At 53.8% G+C, this 25,887-nt stretch overlaps 1 protein-coding gene across 1 annotated transcript in view; it reads right to left on the minus strand.

Annotated features, from left to right (window-relative positions):
• Positions 1–25,887, minus strand: part of LOC142918264 (uncharacterized) — a 33,223-nt gene that overhangs the window by 6,774 nt on the left and 562 nt on the right. The window contains exons 2-5 of the mRNA XM_076062404.1: positions 24,217–24,302; positions 19,648–19,855; positions 14,301–15,487; positions 8,329–8,521 (exon numbers count right to left, since the gene is read on the minus strand). Of these exons, the coding sequence (XP_075918519.1) occupies positions 8,329–8,521; positions 14,301–15,487; positions 19,648–19,855; positions 24,217–24,294 (1,666 nt within the window). The 5' untranslated portion in view covers positions 24,295–24,302. The remainder of the gene's footprint in view (positions 1–8,328; positions 8,522–14,300; positions 15,488–19,647; positions 19,856–24,216; positions 24,303–25,887) is intronic.

Genomic DNA, 25,887 nt, shown 5'->3' on the forward strand with positions numbered 1-25,887 from the left:
GTACACACACACACACGTACACACACGCACACGTGCACACGTACACACACACACGTACACACACACACGTACACACTCACACACGTACACACACACACGTACACACACACGTACACACACACACGTACACACACACGTACACACACACGTACATACACACGTACACACACGGACACACGTACACACACACGTACACACGCACACACGTACACACACGCACACACGTACACACACACACACACGTACACACACGTACACACACGTACACACACACGTATACACACACACGTACACACACACACGTACACACACATACACACACTCGTAAACACACACGTAAACACACCTATGCGTACACACACATATACATGAACACACGTTTCACAACAACCGCCATTCGCCATTAGGTGGCGATGACATAACCAGGGCGCCTGTGCCAGGCTACGTGCACTTTTAACGCCAGATGAAGTGTCGAATGCCCGCTGGCAGGAGGTCGCCAGGAGGTGCCACGGGTGTGTATAGGTGTGTGTGTGTAGGTGTGTGTGTAGGTGTGTGTAGGTGTGTGTGTAGGTGTGTGTGTGTGTAAGTGTGTGTGTGTAGGTGTGTGTGTGTAGGTGTGTGTGTAGGTGTGTCCGGCAAAACAACCCCCTACCTCCTCGCGGTGCCGGACGGGCAACTCTGTCGTGGACAGCGCTGTGGGGGGAGATCCAATTTTGATTGGCTCCTCCCCTCATGGCATATGTGTCCACCACAGGGGCAAAACGGGGGCTCTGGACGGGTGCGAGGGGCTGGTAACCCCTCCACCTTCAATTAATTACCACGAAACTACGAATTAAACTGAAATATGTAACAACTAAGCTTGTGCCGGAGGCCCCGGGGGGCCAGGCGTCTATGACGTCTCCTGGCCAAACCCCAATTGGCGGAGCCAGGAGATTGAATACCTACCCTCGGGGCTACTCCAGAAACAACGAAAAGCCACTACGGTTGGCCACGTGGAATGTTCGAACGCTCACTGCAGAGGAGAGGCTGCCACTCCTCTGTCGGGAGCTGGACCGGTACCGCCTGGATCTATGCGGCATTCAGGAGGTCCGGTGGACCGGCTCTGGCTCCTGCCACCATGAGGGGTGGACAGTCCTCTACTCGGGGCAGCAGACTGCCAAACAACAGGGTGTGGGTCTTCTTTTGAACAAAAGAATGAAGGGGGCGTGGGAGCGTGGCGGTGAGGTGTGGGAAGCTGTAAGCCCCAGGCTACTTTGGGCTCGCCTTCCCATCAACCGGAGGCGAGGAATGGTGGTCGTGGTTACTTATGCCCCCACCGAAGATGAACATCCGTGGAGGGATGCAGGCAAAGCCGATGAGTCAGATGCCTTCTATGACCTCCTGTCACAGGTGCTGGCTAAAGTGGCCCCTCGGGATAGAGTCATCATGTTGGGTGACTTCAATGCCCGAGTTGGTCATGATACTGGCACCTGGTCTGGAGTGATTGGAGGGCATGGGCCAGATCAGCTCAATAACAACGGTAGGAGGCTGCTAGATTTTTGTGCAGCCCATGGGCTTGTAATTACCAACACGCTGTTCCGGCATCGGCGCATCCACACAACATCATGGATGCATGCCGGGTCCAAGCAAGAACATCTGCTCGACTACATAGTGACGGACCAGCGAATGCGAGCCCATGTCCTTGACACCAGGACCTACCGTGGAGCTGATCTGCCCTCTGACCATCGACTAGTCATCTGTAAGATGCGCCTGCCATTCTTCCACTCCGGTGGTGGGTGTACACCCAGGACCCCATTCCAACCTAAAGTGGCCTGGTCTCAGTTATCTGATGAAAGTTGCAAGCGAGAATTTCATCATCGCTTGCGGCTGGGATTGGCATCGTCCCCGACTCCTCCTGATGTCGAGGGTAAATGGGCGAGGTTTAGGACTGTGACTCATGCAGCTGCAATGGCTGCTTTGGGTACGCGGTCCAGACCTCCCCAGACACCCTGGATGACAGAGGAGTTGTTCACGATGGTTGAGAAAAAGCGACAGGCCCACTGTCATCGGCTACAGAATCCCACGTCAGAGAATGAGGAGGCTTACTGCAGCCTTCGCTCGGAGGTTCGGAGAGCCGTGAGGCGCTGCAAGGATGGGTGGTGGTCGCGGGTTGCTGAGGAGATGGAGTCTGCCTCAGTGGCCCGTGATCACAAATCTCTATTTAACTCCATCAAAAAAGTAACCTGCAGCGCCACACCTATTACCATCATTAGGGGAAAAAACGGTGATCCGATTTCCGACCCCCAGGAACAGGTTCGCAGATTTGCTGAGCATTTCTGTGAGGTCCTGGGGGAGGGAAAATCCCTCAGCCAGGAAAACATCGTGGCACAAAGTGAGGATGACCCTGCTGAGGCTGCGGTGCCTCAAATATTGGATGAAGTCACCCCCTGTGAGTGGCTGGCTGAGGTGCCATCTGCTGAGGAAGTATTGAAGGCGATCCGGAGTCTGAGACCAGGAAAGGCAGCGGGCAGAGATGATCTCCCAAGCGAAATGCTGAGGGAGGGTGGCGTTTGTGCACAGACTGCCCTATATGACATCATAACAACAGTCTGGACCACTGGACGGGTTCCGCAGGATTGGAAGGATGCCCTGGTGGTCCCCCTTTTTAAGAAGGGGGACAGCACAGACTGTAACAACTACAGGGGCATCTCACTCCTCAGTGTGCCGGGAAAGGTCCTGGCAAGGATTATTCAGTATCGCCTTGCCAGGCACGCTGAGGAGAGGCTTGCGGAGCCCCAATGCGGTTTCAGGAAAGGGCGGTCCTGCACAGATGCCATATTTTCTGTCCGTCTGCTACAGCAGAGGTGTAGGGAATTCCAACAAGACCTACATCTCTGCTTTATTGACCTGGTCAAGGCCTATGATACCATCAGTAGGCCTGGGCTCTGGGTCGTTCTTCGTGCTTTTGGAGTACCTGACCCTCTGCTCACGATCATTAAGGACCTTCATGATGGTGAGCGGGCCCGGGTAAAACTACGTGGCCGGGAGTCAGAGCCATTCCCTGTACACCTTGGGGTGCGACAGGGATGTCCTCTGGCTCCCACATTATTTAACATCTATTTTGACCACGTAGTTCGTGAAGCCTTCAATAGCTGTACCGGGGGAATCTCCATATGGTACAGATATAATGGGAGGCTAATCGATGCCTGGGTGCGGTCAAGGGATGGCTCCCTATTGCTCAACCACGTTATGTATGCTGATGACTTGGTAATAGCTGCTCTGTCAGAGGAGGAGTTGGAGACGCTGCTGCTGAGACTGGAGCGTGCCACTAAGAGGTGGGGCCTTACCATCAGCCCCACCAAAACTAAGCACCTGCCTGGGTATTTTGTACCATCGGACACTCCACCCCCACAACTCCCAATCGGTGATGGGGCAGTTGTGGAGAGAGTCGAGAGTTTCCCATACCTGGGCAGTGTGCTTATGACTAGCTCCAGTTTAACAGCAGAGGTCTCACTTCGAATCAGTCGAGCGGCAATATCTTTTCATCGGTTGCGTAACGCTGTGTGGAAGCTACCTGGTCTGTCGCTCCGCACTAAGCTTCAGGTCTTCTCGGCCAAGGTCATTCCCTCCCTTCTCTACGCTTGCGAAACGTGGACCCCCCTAATGGAACATCTTCGCCGGTTAGAAACATTTAGGCTGGCCTGCCTACGATCCATCCTGGGTTTAACCAGACTGGATTGTGTGAGGAGCTCACAAATCCTTGAAAGATCTGGGCAGGGTCCCATCGGTGAGCTCCTCCGGCAGGCAAGGCTGCGATGGCTGGGTCATGTAGCCCGCATGCCCAGCCACCGCATGCCGAAACAGCTTTTGTTTGGCCGGATTGAGGGGGCTAAGCGGGCGCGGCACGGGCTAGAGAAGAGATGGAGTGATGTGGTACAGGAGGACGTGGAGCTGAGTGGACTTGCCCATGACTGGTACCAGCGGTGTCAAGATCGGCCTCTGTGGAGGAGGCTCGTGAAGGATGCTACTGGGCAGTTGGAGGCAGTCGCCCTCCAACAACAACGGAGGGCGGAGGAGCGACGCTCACAACAGCGAGCGGAGCGCCGGGTGGCTAAAGCACAGCAGGTTGGCACAGTAGGGGGCACAGGTGGTGCATCAGCCAGTCATCTCAGTCAGTCGACCCGTGGCACCTGGGTCTGCCCCGTGACCTCCTGCCAGCGGGCGTTCGACACTTCACGTGGCCTCAGCGTGCACATAGCCTGGCACAAGCGTCGTGGTGACGTCACCGCCACTTAGTGGCGAATGGCGGTTGTTGTTGTTGTTGTTGTAGGTGTGTGTAGGTGTGTGTGTAGGTGTGTGTGTAGGTGTGTGTAGGTGTGTGTAGGTGTGTGTATAGGTGTGTGTGTAGGTGTGTGTAGGTGTGTGTGTAGGTGTGTGTGCCGGACGGGCAACTCTGTCGTGGACAGTGCTGTGGGGGGAGGTCCAATTTTGATTGGCTCCTCTACATACACACACAGGGGCTAAACGGGGGCTCTGGATGGATGCGAGGGGCTGGTAACCCCTCCACCTTCAATTAATTACCACTAAACCACGAATTAAGAATATATAACTAATAAGCTTGTGCCGGAGGCCCTGGGAGGCCAGGCGTCTATGACGTCTCCTGGCCAAACCCCAATTGGCGGAGCCAGGAGATTGAATATCTACCCTCGAGGCTCCTCCAGAAACAATGAAAAACCACTACGGGTGGCCACGTGGAATGTTCGAACACTCACTGCGGAGGAGAGGCTGCCACTCCTCTGTCGGGAGCTGGACCGGTACCGCCTGGATCTATGTGGCATTCAGGAGGTCCGGTGGACCGGCTCTGGCTCCTGCCACTATGAGGGGTGGACAGTCCTCTACTCGGGGCAGCAGACTGCCAAACAACAGGGTGTGGCTCTTCTTTTGAACAAAAGAATAAAGGGGCGTGGGAACATGGCGGTGAGGTGTGGGAAGCTGTAAGTCCCAGGCTACTTTGGGCTCGCCTTCCCATCAACTGGAGGCGAGGAATGGTGGTCGTGGTTACTTATGCCCCCACCGAAGATGAACATCCGTGGAGGGATGCAGGCAAAGCCGATGAGTCAGATGACTTCTATGACCTCCTGTCACAGGTGCTGGCTAAAGTGGCCCCTCGGGATAGAGTCATCATGTTGGGTGACTTCAATGCCCGAGTTGGTCATGATACTGGCACCTGGTCTGGAGTGATTGGAGGGCATGGGCCAGATCAGCTCAATAACAACGGTAGAAGGCTGCTAGATTTTTGTGCAGCCCATGGGCTAGTAATTACCAACACGCTGTTCCGGCATCGGCGCATCCACACAACATCATGGATGCATGCCGGGTCCAAGCAAGAACATCTGCTGGACTAGATAGTGACGGACCAGCGGATGCGAGCCCATGTCCTTGACACCAGGACCTACCGTGGAGCTGATCTGCCTTCTGACCATCCGACTAGTCATCTGTAAGATGTGCCTGCTATTCTTCAACTCCCGTGGTGGGTGTACACCCAGGACCCCATTCCAACCTAAAGTGGCCTGGTCTCAGTTATCTGATGAAAGTTGCAAGCGAGAATTTCATCATTGCTTGCGGCTGGGATTGGCATCGTCCCTGACTCCTCCTGATGTCGAGAGTAAATGGGCGAGGTTTAGGACTGTGACTCATGCAGCTGCAATGGCTGCTTTGGGTACGCGGTCCAGACCTCCCCAGAGACCCTGGCTGACAGAGGAGGTGTTCAGGATGGTTGAGAAAAAACGACAGGCCCACTGTCATCAGTTACAGAATCCCATGTCAGAGAATGAGGAGGCTTACCGCAGCCTTCGCTCGGAGGTTCGGAGAGCCATGAGGTGCTGCAAGGATGGGTGGTGGTCGCGGGTTTCTGAGGAGATGGAGTCTGCCTCAGTGGCCCGTGATCACAAACCTCTATTTAACTCCATCAAAAAAGTAATCTGCAGCGCCACACCTATTACCATCATTAGGGGAAAAAACGGTGACCCAATCTTCGACCCCCAGGAACAGGTTTGCAGATTTGCTGAGCATTTCTGTGAGGTCCTGGGGGAGGGAAAATCCCTCAATCGGGAAAACATCGTGGCACAAAGTGAGGATGACCCTGCTGAGGCTGCGGTGCCTCAAATATTGGAAGAAGTCACCCCCTGTGAGTGGCTGGCTAAGGTGCCATCTGTTGAGGAAGTACTGAAGGCGATCCGGAGTCTGAGACTAGGAAAGACAGCGGGCAGAGATGATCTCCCAAGCGAAATGCTGAGGGAGGGCGGCGTTTGTGCACAGACTGCCCTATATGACATCATAACAACAGTCTGGACCACTGGACGGGTTCCGCAGGATTGGAAGGATGCCCTGGTGGTCCCCCTTTTTAAGAAGTGGGACCGCACAGACTGTAACAACTACAGGGGCATCTCACTCCTCAGTGTGCCGGGAAAGGTCCTGGCAAGGATTATTCAACATCGCCTTGCCAGGCACGCTGAGGAGAGGCTTGCGGAGCCCCAATGCGGTTTCAGGAAAGGGCGGTCCTGCAAAGATGCCATATTTTCTGTCCGTCTGCTACAGCAGAGGTGTAGGGAATTCCAAAAAGACCTACATATCTGCTTTCTTGACCTGGTCAAGGCCTATGATACCATCAGTAGACCTGGGCTCTGGGTTGTTCTTCATGCTTTTGGAGTACCTGACCCTCTGCTCATGATCATTAAGGACCTTCATGATGGTGAGCGGGCCCGGGTAAAACTACGTGGCCGGGAGTCAGAGCCATTCCCTGTACACCTTGGGGTGCGACGGGGATGTCCTCTGGCTCCCACATTATTTAACATCTATTTTGACCATGTAGTTCGTGAAGCCTTCAATAGCTGTACCGGGGGAATCTCCATATGGTACATATATAATGGTAGGCTGATCGATGCCCGGGTGCGGTCAAGGGATGGCTCCTTATTGCTCAACCACGTCATGTATGCTGATGATTTGGTAATAGCTGCTCATTCAGAGGAGGAGTTGGAGACGCTGCTGCTGAGACTGGAGCGTGCCACTAAGAGGTGGGGCTTTACCATCAGCCCCACCAAAACTAAGCACCTGCCTGGGTATTTTGTACCAGCGGACACTCCACCCCCACAACTCCCAATCGGTGATGGGGCAGTTGTGGAGAGAGTGGAGAGTTTCCCATACCTGGGCAGTGTGCTTATGACCGGCTCCAGTTTAACAGCAGAGGTCTCACTCCGAATCAGTCGAGCGGCAATATCTTTTCATCGGTTGCGTAACGCTGTGTGGAAGCTACCTAGTCTGTCGCTCCGCACTAAGCGTCAAGTCTTCTCGGCCACGGTCATTCCCTCCCTTCTCTACGCTTGCGAAACGTGGACCCCCCTAATGGAACATCTTCGCTGGTGTGAAACATTTAGGCTGGCCTGCCTACGATCCATCCTGGGTTTAACCAGGCTGGATTTTGTGAGGAGCTCACAAATCCTTGAAAGATCTGGGCAAGGCACCATCGGTGAGCTCCTCCGGCGGGCAAGGCTGCGATGGCTGGGTCATGTAGCCCGCATGCCCAGCCAACGCATGCCGAAACAGCTTTTGTTCGGCCGGATTGAGGGGGCTAAACGAGCGCGGCACGGGCTAGAGAAGAGATGGAGTGATGTGGTACAGGAGGAGGTGGAGCTGAGTGGACTTGCCGATGACTGGTACCAGCGGTGTCAAGATCGGCCTCTGTGGAGGAGGCTCTTGAAGGATGCTACTGGGCAGTTGGAGGTAGTCGCCCTCCAACAACAATGGAGGGCGGAGGAGCGACGCTCAGAACAACGAGCGGAGCGCCGGGTGGCTAAAGCACAGCAGGTTGGCACAGTAGGGGGCACAGGTGGTGCATCAGCCAGTCATCTCAGTCAGTCGACCCGTGGCACCTGGGTCTGCCCCGTGACCTCCTGCCAGCGGGCGTTCGACACTTCACGTGGCCTCAGGGTGCACATAGCCTGGCACAAGCGTCGTGGTGACGTCACCGCCACTTAGTGGCGAATGGCGGTTGTTGTTGTTGTTGTGTAGGTGTGTGTGTAGGTGTGTGTGTAGGTGTGTGTGTAGGTGTGTGTAGGTGTGTGTAGGTGTGTGTATAGGTGTGTGTGTAGGTGTGTGTAGGTGTGTGTGTAGGTGTGTGTGTGTGTGTGTAGGTGTGTGTGTGTGTGTGTAGGTGTGTAGGTGTGTATAGGTGTGTGTGTAGGTGTGTGTAGGTGTGTGTGTGTGTAGGTGTGTGTGTGTGTGTGTAGGTGTGTGTGTAGGTGTATGTGTGTAGGTGTGTATAGGTGTGTGTGTAGGTGTGTGTGTGTGTACCGAGGGAGCGTGACACGGCCAGGAAGGGGATGTCCTCCGTGGCTGAGCTTTGCTGCCCAGGGCCGCAGTGAGCCACAAGGGGCCTCCTCCAGGCCACACGGCAAGGCCCCCCTGGCTTCCCCATCACCCTGGTGGGCAGACACACAAAGACAAAGATCCCCCGTGTAGCCTTAACAGACTGTACGGGCAAGTGCTGTTAGCGAGCACACACAAAGACAAAGATCCCCCGTGTAGCCTGTAACAGACTGTAGGGGCAAGTGCTGTTAGCGAGCACACACAAAGACAAAGATCCCCCGTGTAGCCTGTAACAGACTGTAGGGGCAAGTGCTGTTAGCGAGCAGCACCTACGGAGGCCAGAACGGTACACGAGGGGGTGGGTGCCCAGCACCACGCCCGGCCGCCTTTGTTTCCCTAGTGGCGATGTTTACACACCGTACCAGGTATTCATTTGAGGCTTAGTCGACCTAGGGGAGGCCCTGGACCGGTTCAGATAATCGTGACTGGTGTTGGCTGTGAGCGGGAATCGAACCCGGGTCATCAGGTTCGTAGCACAGCGCGCTAACCACTAAACTACTCCTCCCCATACACCCATACACACACACATACACACACACATACACCCACATATATACACACACACAACAACAACCGCCATTCGCCACTAAGTGGCGGTGACGTCACCACGACGCTTGTGCCAGGCTATGTGCACCCTGAGGCCACGTGAAGTGTCGAACGCCCGCGGGCAGGAGGTCACTGGGCAGACCCAGGTGCCACGGGTCGACTGATTGAGACGACTGGCTGATGCACCACCTGTGCCCCCTACTGTAGCAACCTGCTGTGCTTTAGCCACCCGGCGTTCCGCTCGTTGTTGTGAGCGTCGCTCCTCCGCCCTCCGTTGTTGTTGGAGGGCGACTGCCTCCAACTGCCCAGAAGCGTCCTTCACAAGCCTCCTCCACAGAGGCCGATCTTGACACCGCTGGCACCAGTCATCGGCAAGTCCACTCAGCTCCACGTCCTCCTGTACCACATCACTCCATCTCTTCTCTAGCCCATGCCGCGCTCGTTTAGCCCCCTCAATCCGGCCGAACAAAAGCTGTTTCGGCATGCGGTGGCTGGGCATGCGGGCTACATGACCCAGCCATCGCAGCCTTGCCTGCCGGAGGAGCTCACCGATGGTGCCTTGCCCAGATCTTTCAAGGATTTGTGAGCTCCTCACACAATCCAGCCTGGTTAAACCCAGGATGGATCGTAGGCAGGCCAGCCTAAATGTTTCACACCGGCGAAGATGTTCCATTAGGGGGGTCCACTTTTTGCAAGCGTAGAGAAGGGAGGGAATGACCGTGGCCGAGAAGACCTGAAGCTTACTGTGGAGCGACAGACCAGGTAGCTTCCACACAGCGTTACACAACCGATGAAAAGATATTGCTGCTCGACTGATTCGGAGTGAGACCTCTGCTGTTAAACTGGAGCCGGTCATAAGCACGCTGCCCAGGTATGGGAACCTCTCCACTCTCTCCACAACTGCCCCATCACCGATTGGGAGTTGTGGGGGTGGAGTGTCCGATGGTACAAAATACCCAGGCAGGTGCTTAGTTTTGGTGGGGCTGATGGTAAGGCCCCACCTCTTAGTGGCACGCTCCAGTCTCAGCAGCAGCGTCTCCAACTCCTCCTCTGAATGAGCAGCTATTACCAAATCAGCAGACATAACGTGGTTGAGCAATAGGGAGCCATCCCTTGACCGCACCCGGGCATCGATCAGCCTCCCATTATATCTGTACCATATGGAGATTCCCCCGGTACAGCTATTGAAGGCTTCACGAACTACGTGGTCAAAATAGATGTTAAATAATGTGGGAGCCAGAGGACATCCCTGTCGCACCCCAAGGTGTACAGGGAATGGCTCTGACTCCCGGCCACATAGTTTTACCCGGGCCCGCTCACCATCATGAAGGTCCTTAATGATCTTGAGCAGAGGGTCAGGTACTCCAAAAGCACGAAGAACGACCCAGAGCCCAGGCCTACTGATGGTATCATAGGCCTTGACCAGGTCAAGAAAGCAAAAAAGTAGGTCTTTTTGGAATTCCCTACACCTCTGCTGTAGCAGACGGAAAGAAAATATGGCATCTGTGCAGGACTGCCCTTTCCTGAAACCGCATTGGGGCTCCGCAAGCCACTCCTCAGCGTGCCTGGAAAGGCGATGTTGAATAATCCTTGCCAGGACCTTTCCCGGAACACTGAGGAGTGAGATGCCCCTGTAGTTGTTACAGTCTGTGCTGTCCCTCTTCTTAAAAAGGGGGACCACCAGGGCATCCTTCCAATCCTGCGGAACCCGTCCAGTGGTCCAGACTGTTGTTATGATGTCATATAGGGCAGTCTGTGCGCAAACGCCACCCTCCCTCAGCATTTCGCTTGGGAGATCATCTCTGCCCACTGCCTTTCCTGGTCTCAGACTCTGGATCGCCTTCAGTACTTCCTCAACAGATGGCACCTCAGCCAGCCACTCACAGGGGGTGACTTCTTCCAATATTTGAGGCACCGCAGCCTCAGCAGGGTCATCCTCCCTTTGTGCCACGATGTTTTCCTGGCTGAGGGATTTTCCCTCCCCCAAGACCTCACAGAAATGCTCAGCAAATCTGTAAACCTGTTCCTGGGGGTGGGAGATTGTATCACCGTTTTTTCCCCTAATGATGGTAATAGGTGTGGCGCTGCAGGTTACTTTTTTGATGGAGTTAAATAGAGATTTGTGATCACGGGCCACTGAGGCAGACTCCATCTCCTCAGCAACCCGCGACCACCACCCATCCTTGCAGCGCCTCACGGCTCTCCGAACTTCTTAGCGAAGGCTGCGGTAAGCCTCCTCATTCTCTGACGTGGGATTCTGTAGCCGATGACAGTGGGCCTGTCGCTTTTTCTCAACCATCCTGAACACCTCCTCTGTCAGCCAGGGTCTCTGGGGAGGTCTGGACCGCGTACCCAAAGCAGCCATTGCAGCTACATGAGCCACAGTCCTAAACCTCGCCCATTTACCCTCGACATCAGGAGGAGTCGGGGATGATGCCAATCCCAGCCGCAAGCGATGATGAAATTCTCGCTTGCAACTTTCATCAGATAACTGAGACCAGGCCACTTTAGGTTGGAATGGGGTCCTGGGTGTACACCCACCACCGGAGTGGAAGAATGGCAGGCGCTTCTTACAGATGACTAGTCGATGGTCAGAGGGCAGATCAGCTCCATGGTAGGTCCTGGTGTCAAGGACATGGGCTCGCATCTGCTGGTCCGTCACTAGGTAGTCAAGCAGATGTTCTTGCTTGGACCCGGCATGCATCCATGATGTTGTGTGGATGCGCCGATGCCGGAACAGCGTGTTGGAAATTACAAGCCCATGGGCTGCACAAAAATCTAGTAGCCTCCTACCGTTGTTATTGAGCTGATCTGGCCCATGCTCTCCAATCACTCCAGACCAGGTGCCAGTATCATGACCAACTCGGGCATTGAAGTCACCCAACATCATGACTCTATCCCGAGGGCCCACTTTAGCCAGCACCTGTGACAGGTCCGAGAAGGCATCTGACTCATCGGCTTTGCCTGCATCCCTCCACGGATGTTCATCTTCGGTGGGGGCATAAGTAACCACGACCACCATTCCTCGCCTCCGGTTGATGGGAAGGCGAGCCCAAAGTAGCCTGGGGCTTACAGCTTCTCACACCTCACCGCCACGCTCCCACGCCCCCTTCATTATTTTGTTCAAAAGAAGAGCCACACCCTGTTGTTTGGCAGTCTGCTGCCCCGAGTATAGGACTGTCCACCCCTCATGGTGGCAGGAGCTAGAGCCGGTCCACCGGATCTCCTGAATGCCACATAGATCCAGGCGGTACCGGTCCAGCTCCCGACAGAGGAGTGGCAGCCTCTCCTCCGCAGTGAGCGTTCGAACATTCCACGTGGCCACCCGTAGTGGTTTTTCGTTGTTTCTGGAGGAGCCCCGAGGGTAGATATTCAATCTCCTGGCTCCACATACACACAACAACAACAACCGCCATTCGCCACTAAGTGGCGGTGACGTCATCACGACGCTTGTGCCAGGCTATGTGCACCCTGAGGCCACGTGAAGTGTCGAACGCCCGCTGGCAGGAGGTCACGGGGCAGACCCAGGTGCCACGGGTCGACTGACTGAGATGACTGGCTGATGCACCACCTGTGCCCCCTACTGTGCCAACCTGCTGTGCTTTAGCCACCCGGCGCTCCGCTCGTTGTTCTGAGCGTCGCTCCTCCGCCCTCCGTTGTTGTTGGAGGGCGACTGCCTCCAACTGCCCAGTAGCATCCTTCACGAGCCTCCTCCACAGAGGCCGATCTTGACACCGCTGGTACCAGTCATCGGCAAGTCCACTCAGCTCCACGTCCTCCTGTACCACATCACTCCATCTCTTCTCTAGCCCGTGCCGCGCCCGCTTAGCCCCCTCAATCCGGCCGAACAAAAGCTGTTTCTGCATGCGTTGGCTGGGCATGCGGGCTACATGACCCAGCCATCGCAGCCTTGCCCGCCGGAGGAGCTCACCGATGGGACCTTTCCCAGATCTTTCAAGGATTTGTGAGCTCCTCACACAATCCAGTCTGGTTAAACCCAGGATGGATCGTAGGCAGGCCAGCCTAAATGTTTCTAACCGGCGAATATGTTTCATTAGGGGGGTCCACGTTTCGCAAGCGTAGAGAAGGGAGGGAATGACCGTGGCCGAGAAGACCTGAAGCTTAGTGTGGAGCGACAGACCAGGTAGCTTCCACACAACGTTACGCAACCGATGAAAAGATATTGCCGCTCGACTGATTCGGAGTGAGACCTCTGCTGTTAAACTGGAGCCAGTCATAAGCACACTGCACAGGTATGGGAAACTCTCCACTCTCTCCACAACTGCCCCATCACCGATTGGGAGTTGTGGGGGTGGAGTGTCTGATGGTACAAAATACCCAGGCAGGTGCTTAGTTTTGGTGGGGCTGATGGTAAGGCCCCACCTCTTAGTGGCACGCTCCAGTCTCAGCAGCAGCGTCTCCAATTCCTCCTCTGAATGAGCAGCTATTACCAAATCATCAGCATACATAACGTGGTTGAGCAATAGGGAGCCATCCCTTGACCGCACCCGGGCATCGATCAGCCTCCCATTATATCTGTACCATATGGAGTTTCCCCCGGTACAGCTATTGAAGGCTTCACGAACTACGCGGTCAAAATAGATGTTAAATAATGTGGGAGCCAGAGGACATCCCTGTCGCACCCCAAGGTGTACAGGGAATGGCTCTGACTCCCGGCCACGTAGTTTTACCCGGGCCCGCTCACCATCATGAAGGTCCTTAATGATCGTGAGCAGAGGGTCAGGTACTCCAAAAGCACAAAGAACGACCCAGAGCCCAGGCCTACTGATGGTATCATCAACAACAACAACCGCCATTCGCCACTAAGTGGCGGTGACGTCACCACGACGCTTGTGCCAGGCTATGTGCACCCTGAGGCCACGTGAAGTGTCGAACGCCCGCTGGCAGGAGGTCATGGGGCAGACCCAGGTGCCACGGGTCGACTGACTGAGATGACTGGCTGATGGCAAAACAACCCCCTACCTCCTCGCGGTGCCGGACGGGCAACTCTGTCATGGACAGCGCTGTGGGGGGAGATCCAATTTTGATTGGCTCCTCCCCTCATGGCATATGTGTCCACCACAGGGGCTAAACGGGGGCTCTGGACGGGTGCGAGGGGCTGGTAACCCCTCCACCTTCAATTAATTACCACGAAACCACGAATTAAACTGATGGTATCATAGGCACACACACACATACACACGAATGTCTTACCGCCCGCCCAGCCTCTCGATGCGTTCCATCTCCACTGGATCCTCCGGCTTGTGGTCGCGCGTCAACGCCACGGCAAGTAGCGGCACCACCTCGTCCACCACCTCCTCCTCCACCTCGTCCACCTCCTCATCCACCACCTCGTCCACCTCCACCACCTTGTCCATCTCCTTGTCCACCACCACCTCCTTGTCCACCTCCTCCTCTTCCATCTCATCCACCACCTCGTCCACCTCCTCCTCCACCTCGTCCACCACCTCCTCCTTGTCCACCTCCTGCCGGGGCGGTGGTGGTTGTGACAGTGGTGGCCATGGTGGTGGCGGTGGTTGTGACAGTGGTGGCCGTGGCGGTGGTTGTAGTGGTGGTGGTGGTGGTTGTGACAGTGGTGGTGGTGGCGGTGGTGATGGTGGTTGTGACAGTGGTGGTGGTGGTGGTTGTGACAGTGGTGGTGGTGGTTGTGACAGAGGTGGTGGCCGTGGTGGTGGTGGTGGTTGTGACAGTGGTGGTGGCCGTGGTGGTGATTGTGACAGTGGTGGTGGTGGTGGTTGTGACAGTGGTGGCCGTGGTGGTGGTTGTGACAGTGGTGGTGGTTGTGACAGTGGTGGTGGTGGTTGTGACAGTGGTGGTTGTGACAGTGGTGGTGGCCGTGGTGGTGGTGGTTGTGACAGTGGTGGTGGTTGTGACAGTGGTGGTGGTGGTTGTGACAGTGGTGGTGGCCGTGGTGGTGATGGTTGTGACAGTGGTGGTGGTGGTTGTGACAGTGGTGGCCGTGGTGGTGGTGGTTGTGACAGTGGTGGTGGTTGTGACAGTGGTGGTGGTGGTTGTGACAGTGGTGGTGGTGGTTGTGACAGTGGTGGTGGTGGTTGTGGTGGTTGTGACAGTGGTGGTTGTGGTTGTAGTTGTGGTGGTTGTGACAGTGGCGGTGGTTGCGGTGTTGCCACGGCTTGGCCGATGGCCGCTATGAAGTCCGCCACGACTTGGCCATGCGTAGGTGGGGTTCCGTCCCAGGCTAGGTGGGCCTTCACAGAAGGGGGGCCCATGTCCGAAGGGGGGTCCGCTGAATAAATGGGGCGCAAGGAAGAAGGGGGGCCCGCTGAATAAATGGGTCGCAGTGAGGAAGGGGGGGCCAATGAATAGACGGGGTGCGTTGAAGGGGGGGGAGGTCCGTCTGCGGGGGTGCCCCCTCCCCGGGGGTGCCGCTGGGCGATGACGGCTCGCGAGTCTCCCACGTGGGCGACGTAGAGCTCGTCACCGCCCCTGATGAGGCAGCAGCAAGCCGTGGTGCCTGCCGTGCTGGGATGACCCTGCGGTGTGCGCGGCCAGTTAACTGTGGGGGGGGGGGGGGTTAGACAGAGGTGTGGGTGAGTGACTGAGTGGGTGGGTAGGTGGGTGATTGAGTGACTGTGTGAGTGGGTGGGTGAGTAATTGAGTGGGTGGGTGAGTGACTGAGTGGGTGAGTGACTGTGTGGGTGGGTGAGTGATTTAGTGGGTGAGTGACTGTGTGAGTGGGTGGGTGGGTGAGTGACTGAGTAGGTGAGTGAGTGACTGAGTGGGTTAGTGACTGAGTGGGTGGGTGGGTGAGTGATTGAGTGGGTGGGTGGGTGGGTGAGTGACTGTGTGAGTGGGTGGGTGAGTGATTGAGTGGGTGGGTGAGTGACTGAGTGGGTTAGTGACTGTGTGGGTGGGTGGGTGAGTGATTGAGTGGGTGGGTGGATGAGTGAGTGAGTGACTGTGTGAGTGAGTGGGTGGGTGAGTGACTGAGTGGGTGAGTGACTGTGTAATTGGGTGGGTGGGTGAGTGACTGTGTGGGTGGGTGAGTGATTGAGTGGGTGAGTGACTGTGTGAGTGAGTGGGTGGGTGAGTGATTGAGTGGGTGGGTGAATTAGTGGGTGAGTGACTGTGTGAGTGGGTGGGTGGATGGGTGAGTGACTGAGTGGGTGGGTGAGTGACTGAGTGGGTTAGTGACTGTGTGGGTGGGTGGGTGAGTGATTGAGTGGGTGGGTGGGTGAGTGACTGAGTGGGTGAGTGACTGTGTGAGTGAGTGGGTGGGTGAGTGACTGAGTGGGTGAGTGACTGTGTAATTGGGTGGGTGGGTGAGTGACTGTGTGGGTGGGTGGGTGGGTAACTGAGTGGGTGAGTGACTGTGTGGGTGGGTGGGTGAGTGACTGAGTGGGTGAGTGACTGTGTGGGTGGATGAGTGACTGAGTGGGTGAGTGACTGTGTGAGTGGGTGGGTGGGTGGGTGAGTGATTGAGTGGGTGGGTGAGTGACTGTGTGGGTGGATTAGTGACTGAGTGGGTGAGTGACTGTGTGGGTGGGTGAGTGACTGAGTGGGTGAGTGACTGTGTGAGTGGGTGGGTGAGTGACTGTGTGGGTGGGTTAGTGACTGAGTGGGTGAGTGACTGTGTGAGTGACTGAGTGGGTGAGTGACTGTGTGAGTGGGTGGGTGGGTCAGTGATTGAGTGGGTGGGTGGTGTGCCAAAAAAATCTCTGGAAGGTAAGATGGACAATTGTTGCTCGGAATTTTATGTTATTAAATTTGTTATAACAAAAATTAAATTGTAAAAGTTTTTTTTTGTATTTTGAAACGTTTTACAATTTTCAATGTTATTGAACAAAAATATATCAAATATGAAAAATGTTGCGAGAATCTCTTACACATTAGCCATGGGTGAAATAAATGTATTGTGCAACATTCACTGCCATTAATGCAGTGCTACAGTGAAATGCAGCGAAGTGTTTGATGACATTATTTCTGTCAATATTCCCTGCCATTACATTGAGACAAAATAAAATTAGACTCTGATCAATTTATTGGTAACTCTACCACTTCTCTTTGCTCTTCGTTATTTCCTAAGTAACTTCAGACAGCATCAGGCACACTCACGTTTCTTGACTCTCCGCAATCAAGCAGCATCCATCGGAGAAGATCAAATTCATTATGAGACCTCATTTGCCAGTAACAAGATATAGTAATAGGTTTTACCCTTTTAACTGGCAGAAAAACTGACACCTTTATTGAAGGCATCATGTTTGCAATAACCACAACACAAGCAGTCAAAATGCAAACAAAAGAGACAACTCTGATAATAATATTGGCACTGTCCTTGAATTTTATTGGTCCACACCCGAGACGGCTTTTCTTAGAGCCTTCCCTGATCAACAAATTAAACCAATTTCAATGTTTATTTTGCCTCTATCAGCTACATTTGGCCCCAATCACGCGACAAAATGTTGCGCCTTTTGGCGTCATCATCACCTGGTCTAACACCGCAAGTGTGAGACGTCATCATCATCTGGTCTAACACCGCAAGTGTGAGACGTCATCATCACCTGGTCTAACACCGCAAGTGTGAGACGTCATCATCATATGGTCTAACACCGTGTGTGTGACGTCATCATCACCTGGTCTAACACCGCAAGTGTGAGACGTCATCATCACCTGGTCTAACACCGCAAGTGTGAGACGTCATCATCATCATCTGGTCTAATACCGCAAGCGTGAGACGTCATCATTACCTGGTCTAACACCGCCTGTGTGAGACGTCATCATCACCTGGTCTAACACTGCGTGTGTGAGACGTCATCATCACCTGGTATAACACCGCAAGTGTGAGACATCATCATCATCTGGTCTAACACTGCGTGTGTGAGACGTCATCATTACCTGGTCTAACACCGCAAGTGTGAGACGTCATCATCACCTGGTCTAACACCGCAAGTGTGAGACGTCATCATCATCACCTGGTCTAACGCTGCAAGTGTGAGACGTCATCATCATCTGGTCTAACATCAGAAGTGTGAGACGTCATCATCATCATCTGGTCTAACACCGCAAGTGTGAGACGTCATCATCATCGCCTGGTCTAACACCGCAAGTGTGAGACGTCATCATCATCTGGTCTAACACCGCAAGTGTGAGACGTCATCATCATCACCTGGTCTAACACCACAAGTGTGAGACGTCATCATCACCTGGTCTAACGCCGCGTGTGTGACGTCATCATCGTCTGGTCTAACACCGCAAGTGTGAGACGTCATCATCACCTGCTCTAACACCGCAAGTCTGAGACGTCATCATCACCTGGTCTAACACCGCAAGTGTGAGACGTCATCATCATCTAGTCTAACACCGCAAGTGTGAGACGTCATCATCACCTGGTCTAACACCGCAAGTGTGAGACGTCATCATCATCTGGTCTAACACCGCAAGTGTGAGACGTCATCATCATCACCTGGTCTAACACCGCGTGTGAGACGAGGCTCTAAGGGAAGCTGTCTCGGGTGTGGACTTATCAATTCCACCGCCAATACATTATCAGAGCTGCCTGTTTTTTGTTTGCATTCCGACCGCAGCTATTGTGCTCAATGCACAAACAATGACTCCTTGTACACGAAAAACATTGGTGTCAGTTTTGTTGCCAGATGAAAGGGTTAATTTTTTTTTATCATTTTGTGCTACAGGCAAACGAGGTTCAAATGGTGGAACAAAACGTTAATTTAGTGTAGTGTATAGTGTAATGTAGTGTGTAGTGTAGTGTGTAGTGTATAGTAGTGTATAGTGTAGTGTATAGTGTAGTGTATAGTAGTGTATAGTAGTCTATAGTGTAGTGTATAGTGTAGTGTATAGTAGTGTAGTGTATAGTAGTGTAGTGTATAGTAGTGTATAGTAGTGTATAGTAGTGTAGCGTATAGTAGTGTATAGTGTAGTGTATAGTAGTGTATAGTAGTGTATAGTGTAGTGTATAGTAGTGTAGCGTATAGTAGTGTATAGTGTAGTGTATAGTAGTGTATAGTAGTGTATAGTGTAGTGTATAGTAGTGTATCGTAGTGTAGTGTATAGTGTAGTGTATAGTGTAGTGTATAGTAGTGTGTAGTATATAGTGTAGTGTAGTGTATAGTAGTGTATAGTGTAGTGTATAGTGTAGTGTATAGTAGTGTATAGTAGTCTATAGTGTAGTGTATAGTGTAGCGTATAGTGTAGTGTATAGTAGTGTAGTGTATAGTAGTGTAGTGTATAGTAGTGTAGCGTATAGTAGTGTATAGTAGTGTATAGTGTGGTGTATAGTAGTGTAGTGTATAGTAGTGTATAGTAGTGTATAGTGTAGTGTATAGTAGTGTATAGTAGTGTAGTGTATAGTGTAGTGTATAGTAATGTATAGTAGTGTATAGTGTAGTATATAGTGTAGTGTATAGTAGTGTAGTGTATAGTGTAGTGTATAGTGTAGTGTACAGTAGTGTATAGTAGTGTAGTGTATAGTGTAGTGTATAGTGTAGTGTATAGTAGTGTATAGTGTAGTGTATAGTAGTGTATAGTGTAGTGTATAGTGTAGTGTATAGTGTAGTGTATATAGTAGTGTATAGTAGTGTAGTGTATAGTATAGTAGTGTATAGTGTAGTGTATATAGTAGTGTATAGTAGTGTATAGTGTAGTATATAGTAAAGTAGTGTATAGTGTAGTGTATAGCGCAGCGCACGTGAGACCCACCCAGCTCCTCCCACATGGCGCGCTGGCACGCCAGGAAGCCGTCACGGATGGCGTGGCAAACTCCCGCGGGGTCGGCGGCGCCCCACAGCCCGGGCTGGGCGCGGATCGAGGGCCAGAGGCAGCGGCGGGCGAATCGAGCGGCCTGGGGGCCGCCGTGGCCGTCGAACACGGCCAGGAAGATGGCATCCCCGTCGCCCTCGGTGGAGACCTGTGGGCACGGGGCGGCGAGGGGAACGTCACGTGACGCGAGCGGTGCATTGTGGGTCGGTCCTAGGCCTCGACCGGCGACCCGGCGGACAAAGAGGACAAAGATCCCCCGTGCAGCCTTAGCGGACCGTGGAGGCAAGTGCCGTTAGCGAGCGGCGCCCGCGATGGCCGCGAGGGCACACGAGGGGGTGGGTGGCCGGCACCACGCCCGGCCGCCTTTGTCTCCCCAGTGGCGATGTTCACGCACCGCACCAGGTACTCGTTTGAGGCCGAATCGACCTAGGGGGAGGCCCAGGACCGGTTGAGATAATCGTCACTGGGCGTTGGCCGTGAGCGGAAATCGAACCCGGGTCGCCAGGTTCATAGTGCAGCGCGCTAACCGCTACACTATCGCTCCCCACACACACAGAGACACACACAGAGACACACACAGAGACACAGAGACACACACACACAGACACACACAGAGACACACAGAGACACACACACAGAGACACACAGACACACACACAGACACACACAGAGACACACACAGACACAGACACACACAGAGACACACAGACACACACACAGACACACACAGAGACACACAGAGACACACACAGACACACACACAGAGACACACACACAGACACACACACACACAGACACACACACAGAGACACACACACAGAAACACACACAGAGACACACACACAGACACACACACACACACAGACACACACAGAGACACACACACAGACACACACACAGACACACACACAGAGACACACACAGAGACACACACACACACAGAGACACACACACAGACACACACACAGAGACAAACACAGAGACACACAGAGACACTCACAGACACACACACAGAGACACACACACACAGAGACAACAACAACAACCGCCATTCACCACTAAGTGGCGGTGACGTCACCACGATGCTTGTGCCAGGCTATGTGCACCGTGAGGCCACGTGAAGTGTCGAACGCCCGCTGGCAGGAGGTCACGGGGCAGACCCAGGTGCCACGGGTCGACTGACTGAGATGACTGGCTGATGCACCACCTGTGCCCCCTACTGTGCCAACCTGCTGTGCTTTAGCCACCCGGAGCTCCGCTCGTTGTTCTGAGCGTCGCTCCTCCGCCCTCCGTTGTTGTTGGAGGGCGACTGCCTCCAACTGCCCAGTAGCATCCTTCACGAGCCTCCTCCACAGAGGCCGATCTTGACACCGCTGGTACCAGTCATCGGCAAGTCCACTCAGCTCCACGTCCTCCTGTACCACATCACTCCATCTCTTCTCTAGCCCGTGCCGCGCCCGCTTAGACCCCTCAATCCGGCCAAACAAAAGCTGTTTCGGCATGCGGTGGCTGGGCATGCGGGCTACATGACCCAGCCATCGCAGCCTTGCCTGCCGGAGGAGCTCACCGATGGGATCCTGAACAGATCTTTCAAGGATTTGTGAGCTCCTCACACAATCCAGTCTGGTTAAACCCAGGATGGATCGTAGGCAGGCCAGCCTAAATGTTTCTAACCGGCGAAGATGTTCCATTAGGGGGGTCCACGTTTCGCAAGCGTAGAGAAGGGAGGGAATGACCGTGGACGAGAAGACCTGAAGCTTAGTGTGGAGCGACAGACCAGGTAGCTTCCACACAGCGTTACGCAACCGATGAAAAGATATTGCCGCTCGACTGATTCGGAGTGAGACCTCTGCTGTTAAACTGCAGCCAGTCATAAGCACACTGCCCAGGTATGGGAAACTCTCCACTCTCTCCACAACTGCCCCATCACCGATTGGGAGTTCTGGGGGTGGAGTGTCCGATGATACGCAATACCCAGGCAGGTGCTTAGTTTTGGTGGGGCTGATGGTAAGGCCCCACCTCTTAGTGGCACGCTCCAGTCTCAGCAGCAGCAGCGTCTCCAACTCCTCCTCTGACTGAGCAGCTATTACCAAATCATCAGCATACATAACGTGGTTGAGCAATAGGGAGCCATCCCTTGACCGCACCCGGGCATCGATTAGCCTCCCATTATATCTGTACCATATGGAGATTCCCCCGGTACAGCTATTGAAGGCTTCACGAACTACGTGGTCAAAATAGATGTTAAATAATGTGGGAGCCAGAGGACATCCCTGTCACACCCCAAGGTGTACAGGGAATGGCTCTGACTCCCGGCCACGTAGTTTTACCCGGGCCCGCTCACCATCATGAAGGTCCTTAATGATCGTGAGCAGAGGGTCAGGTACTCCAAAAGCACGAAGAACGACCCAGAACCCAGGCCTACTGATGGTATCATAGGCCTTGACCAGGACAATAAAGCAGAGATGTAGGTCTTGTTGGAATTCCCTACACCTCTGCTGTAGCAGACGGACAGAAAATATGGCATCTGTGCAGGACCGCCCTTTCCTGAAACCGGATTGGGGCTCCGCAAGCCTCTCCTCAGCGTGCCTGGCAAGCAGATGGCACCTCAGCCAGCCACTCACAGGGGGTGACTTCTTCCAATATTTGAGGCACCGCAGCCTCAGCAGGGTCATCCTCACTTTGTGCCACGATGTTTTCCTGGCTGAGGGATTTTCCCTCCCCCAGGACCTCACAGAAATGCTCAGCAAATCTGCAAACCTGTTCCTGGGGGTCGGAGATTGGATCACCGTTTTTTCCCCTAATGATGGTAATAGGTGTGGCGCTGCAGGTTACTTTTTTGATGGAGTTAAATAGAGATTTGTGATCACGGGCCACTGAGGCAGACTCCATCTCCTCAGCAACCTGCGACCACCAGCCATCCTTGCAGTGCCTCACGGCTCTCCGAACCTCCGAGCGAAGGCTGCTGTAAGCCTCATTCTCTGACGTGGGATTCTGTAGCCGATGACAGTGGGCCTGTCGCTTTTTCTCAACCATCCTGAACACCTCCTCTGTCAGCCAGGGTCTCTGGGGAGGTCTGGACCGCGTACCCAAAGCAGCCATTGAAGCTGCATGAGTCACAGTCCTAAACCTCGCCCATTTACCCTCGACATCAGGAGGAGTCGGGGACGATGCCAATCCCAGCCGCAAGCGATGATGAAATTCTCGCTTGCAACTTTCATCAGATAACTGAGACCAGGCCACTTTATGTTGGAATGGGGTCCTGGGTGTACACCCACCACCGGAGTGGAAGAATGGCAGGCGCATCTTACAGATGACTAGTCGATGGTCAGAGGGCAGATCAGCTCCACGGTAGGTCCTGGTGTCAAGGACATGGGCTCGCATTCGCTGGTCTGTCACTATGTAGTCCAGTAGATGTTCTTGCTTGGACCCGGCATGCATCCATGATGTTGTGTGGATGCGCCGATGCCGGAACTGCGTGTTGGTAATTACAAGCCCATGGGCTTTACAAAAATCTAGCAGCCTCCTACCGTTGTTATTGAGCTGATCTGGCCCATGCCCTCCAATCACTCCAGACCAGGTGCCAGTATCATGACCAACTCGGGCATTGAAGTCACCCAACATGATGACTCTATCCCGAGGGGCCACTTTAGCCAGCACCTGTGACAGGAGGTCATAGAAGGCATCTGACTCATCGGCTTTGCCTGCATCACTCCACGGATGTTCATCTTCGGTGCGGGCATAAGTAACCACGACCACCATTCCTCGCCTCCGGTTGATGGGAAGGCGAGCCCAAAGTAGCCTGGGGCTTACAGCTTCCCAGACCTCACCGCTACACTCCCATGCCCCCTTCATTCTTTTGTTCAAAAGAAGACCCACACCCTGTTGTTTGGCAGTCTGCTGCCCCGTGTAGAGGACTGTCCACCCCTCATGGTGGCAGGAGCCAGAGCCGGTCCACCGAACCTCCTGAATGCCATATAGATCCAGGCATTACCGGTCCAGCTCCCGACAGAGGAGTGGCAGCCTCTCCTCTGCAGTGAGCGTTCGAACATTCCACGTGGCCACCCGTAGTGGCTTTTAGTTGTTTCTGGAGTAGCCCCGAGGGTAGGTATTCAATCTCCTGGCTCTGCCAATTGGGGTTTGGCCAGGAGACGTCATAGACGCCTGGCCCCCCGGGGCCTCCGGCACAAGCTTATTAGTTACATATTTCAGTTTAATTCGTGGTAATTAATTGAAGGTGGAGGGGTTACCAGCCCCTCGCACCCGTCCAGAGCCCCCGTTTAGCCCCTGTGGTGGACACATATGCCATGAGGGGAGGAGCCAATCAAAATTGGATCTCCCCCCACAGCACTGTCCACGACAGAGTTGCCTGTCCGGCACACAGAGACACACACACAGACACACACACAGAGACACACACAGACACACACAGACACACACAGAGACACACAGACACACACACACACAGACACACACACACAGACACACAGACACAGAGACTCCGCCCACCTCTGTGATGTCCTCCATGTAGCGCTGCCCCCCACGGTTGGAATCGGCGCTCACGATCAGCTTCAATGGGCTCGACATGGTGCAACCTTAACACACACACAGAGACAGACACATACAGACACACAGAGACACACACACATACACACACACACAGACACACACAGAGACACACACACAGATACACACAGACACACAACAACCTGTGTCTCTATGTGTGTGTGTCTGTGTGTGTCTTTGGTGCAACCTTACCCCACACATACACACACAATAACCTGTGTGTGTCTGTGTGTGTGTCTGTGTGTCTGTGTGTGTCTGTGTGTGTCTGTGTGTGTGTCTGTGTGTGTGTCTGTGTGTGTGTCTCTGGTGCAACCTCACCCCACACACACACACAACAACCTCTATGTGTCTGTCTCTCTGTGTGTCTGTGTGTGTGTGTCTGTGTGTGTGTGTCTCTGGTGCAACCTCACCCCACACACACAACCACCTCTGTGTGTCTGTGTCTCTTGTGCAACCTCACCCCACACACACAACCTGTGTGTCTGTGTGTGTCTCTGTGTGTCTGTGTGTGTCTCTTGTGCAACCTCACCCCAAACACACACACAACCTGTGTGTGTGTCTCTGTGTGTCTGTGTGTGTCTGTGTGTGTGTCTCTTGTGCAACCTCACCCCACACACACACAGACACACAACCTGCGTGTCTGTGTATGTCTGTGTGTGTGTAGTCGTGCTCTCAGTGCGGGCTACTCACAACACTGATGACAAATGTCGCCGTGACTACCACGTTTTTGCCGTCGTAAAATGACAGATTAATAATAAACAAAAATTAGGTTAATAATGAAAAATGACAGATTAATAATACACACAAATTAGGTTAATAATGAAAAATGACATATTAATGACAGACTCATAATCAACAATGACAGATTAATAATGAAAACCACAGACTAATCATGGAAAATGACAGATTAATAATAAACAGAAAAGCCTTAAAGCTCTAAGCGTGTTGTGGTGGCAGCAGCAGCAGTGACGAGGCACACCACGTGACGTTGCCGGGGCAAGCCAGGGCAAGCCAGGGCAACACACGCCTCACACCACACACACAGCCTCACACTACACACAGCCTCACAGTACACACACAGCCTCACACTACACACACACAGCCACTCATTTACACACCGACCCCCCTGGTTCCATCTGTGGGGGGCTAGTGCCCCCCTCCACACTCCCCATTAGGTGGGGGGGGACTGATCTCCCCCTCCCCACTCCCCACTAGGTGGGGGGGGCTGATCTTCCCCTCCCCCCTCCCCCGCGAGCGGGTGGGGTGACATCAGCACCCCTCCACCCCCCCCACTCGCCGCTGGCGGCTGCTCAGAGTTAATTATTATTTATACTAAGCCGTTGTGTCAACAGCCAACGGGCGCTGGACGGCCCTCCCCCACCCACGTGACCCCCCCACCCACGCGCGCGACCACCCACGGCGCGTGGGTGCGGGCAGCCGTAGTAGGGTAGTTTAATATGCACGCGCTGGGTAAGCAATTAATTAATTAATCTCTGCGCGCGCTCGGTAAGCAATTAATTAATTAATCTCTGCACGCGCTCGGTAAGCAATTAATTAATTAATCTCTGCGCGCTCGCTTGCGGTGAAAGTCAAACGTCCCTCTGTTTAATTATT

This window comes from Petromyzon marinus, unplaced genomic scaffold (genome assembly GCF_048934315.1).
Source record: "Petromyzon marinus isolate PM22_M1 ecotype Great Lakes invasive population unplaced genomic scaffold, UKy_Petmar_22M1.pri1.0 PM_G_Scaffold_59, whole genome shotgun sequence".
NCBI lineage: Eukaryota > Metazoa > Chordata > Hyperoartia > Petromyzontiformes > Petromyzontidae > Petromyzon > Petromyzon marinus.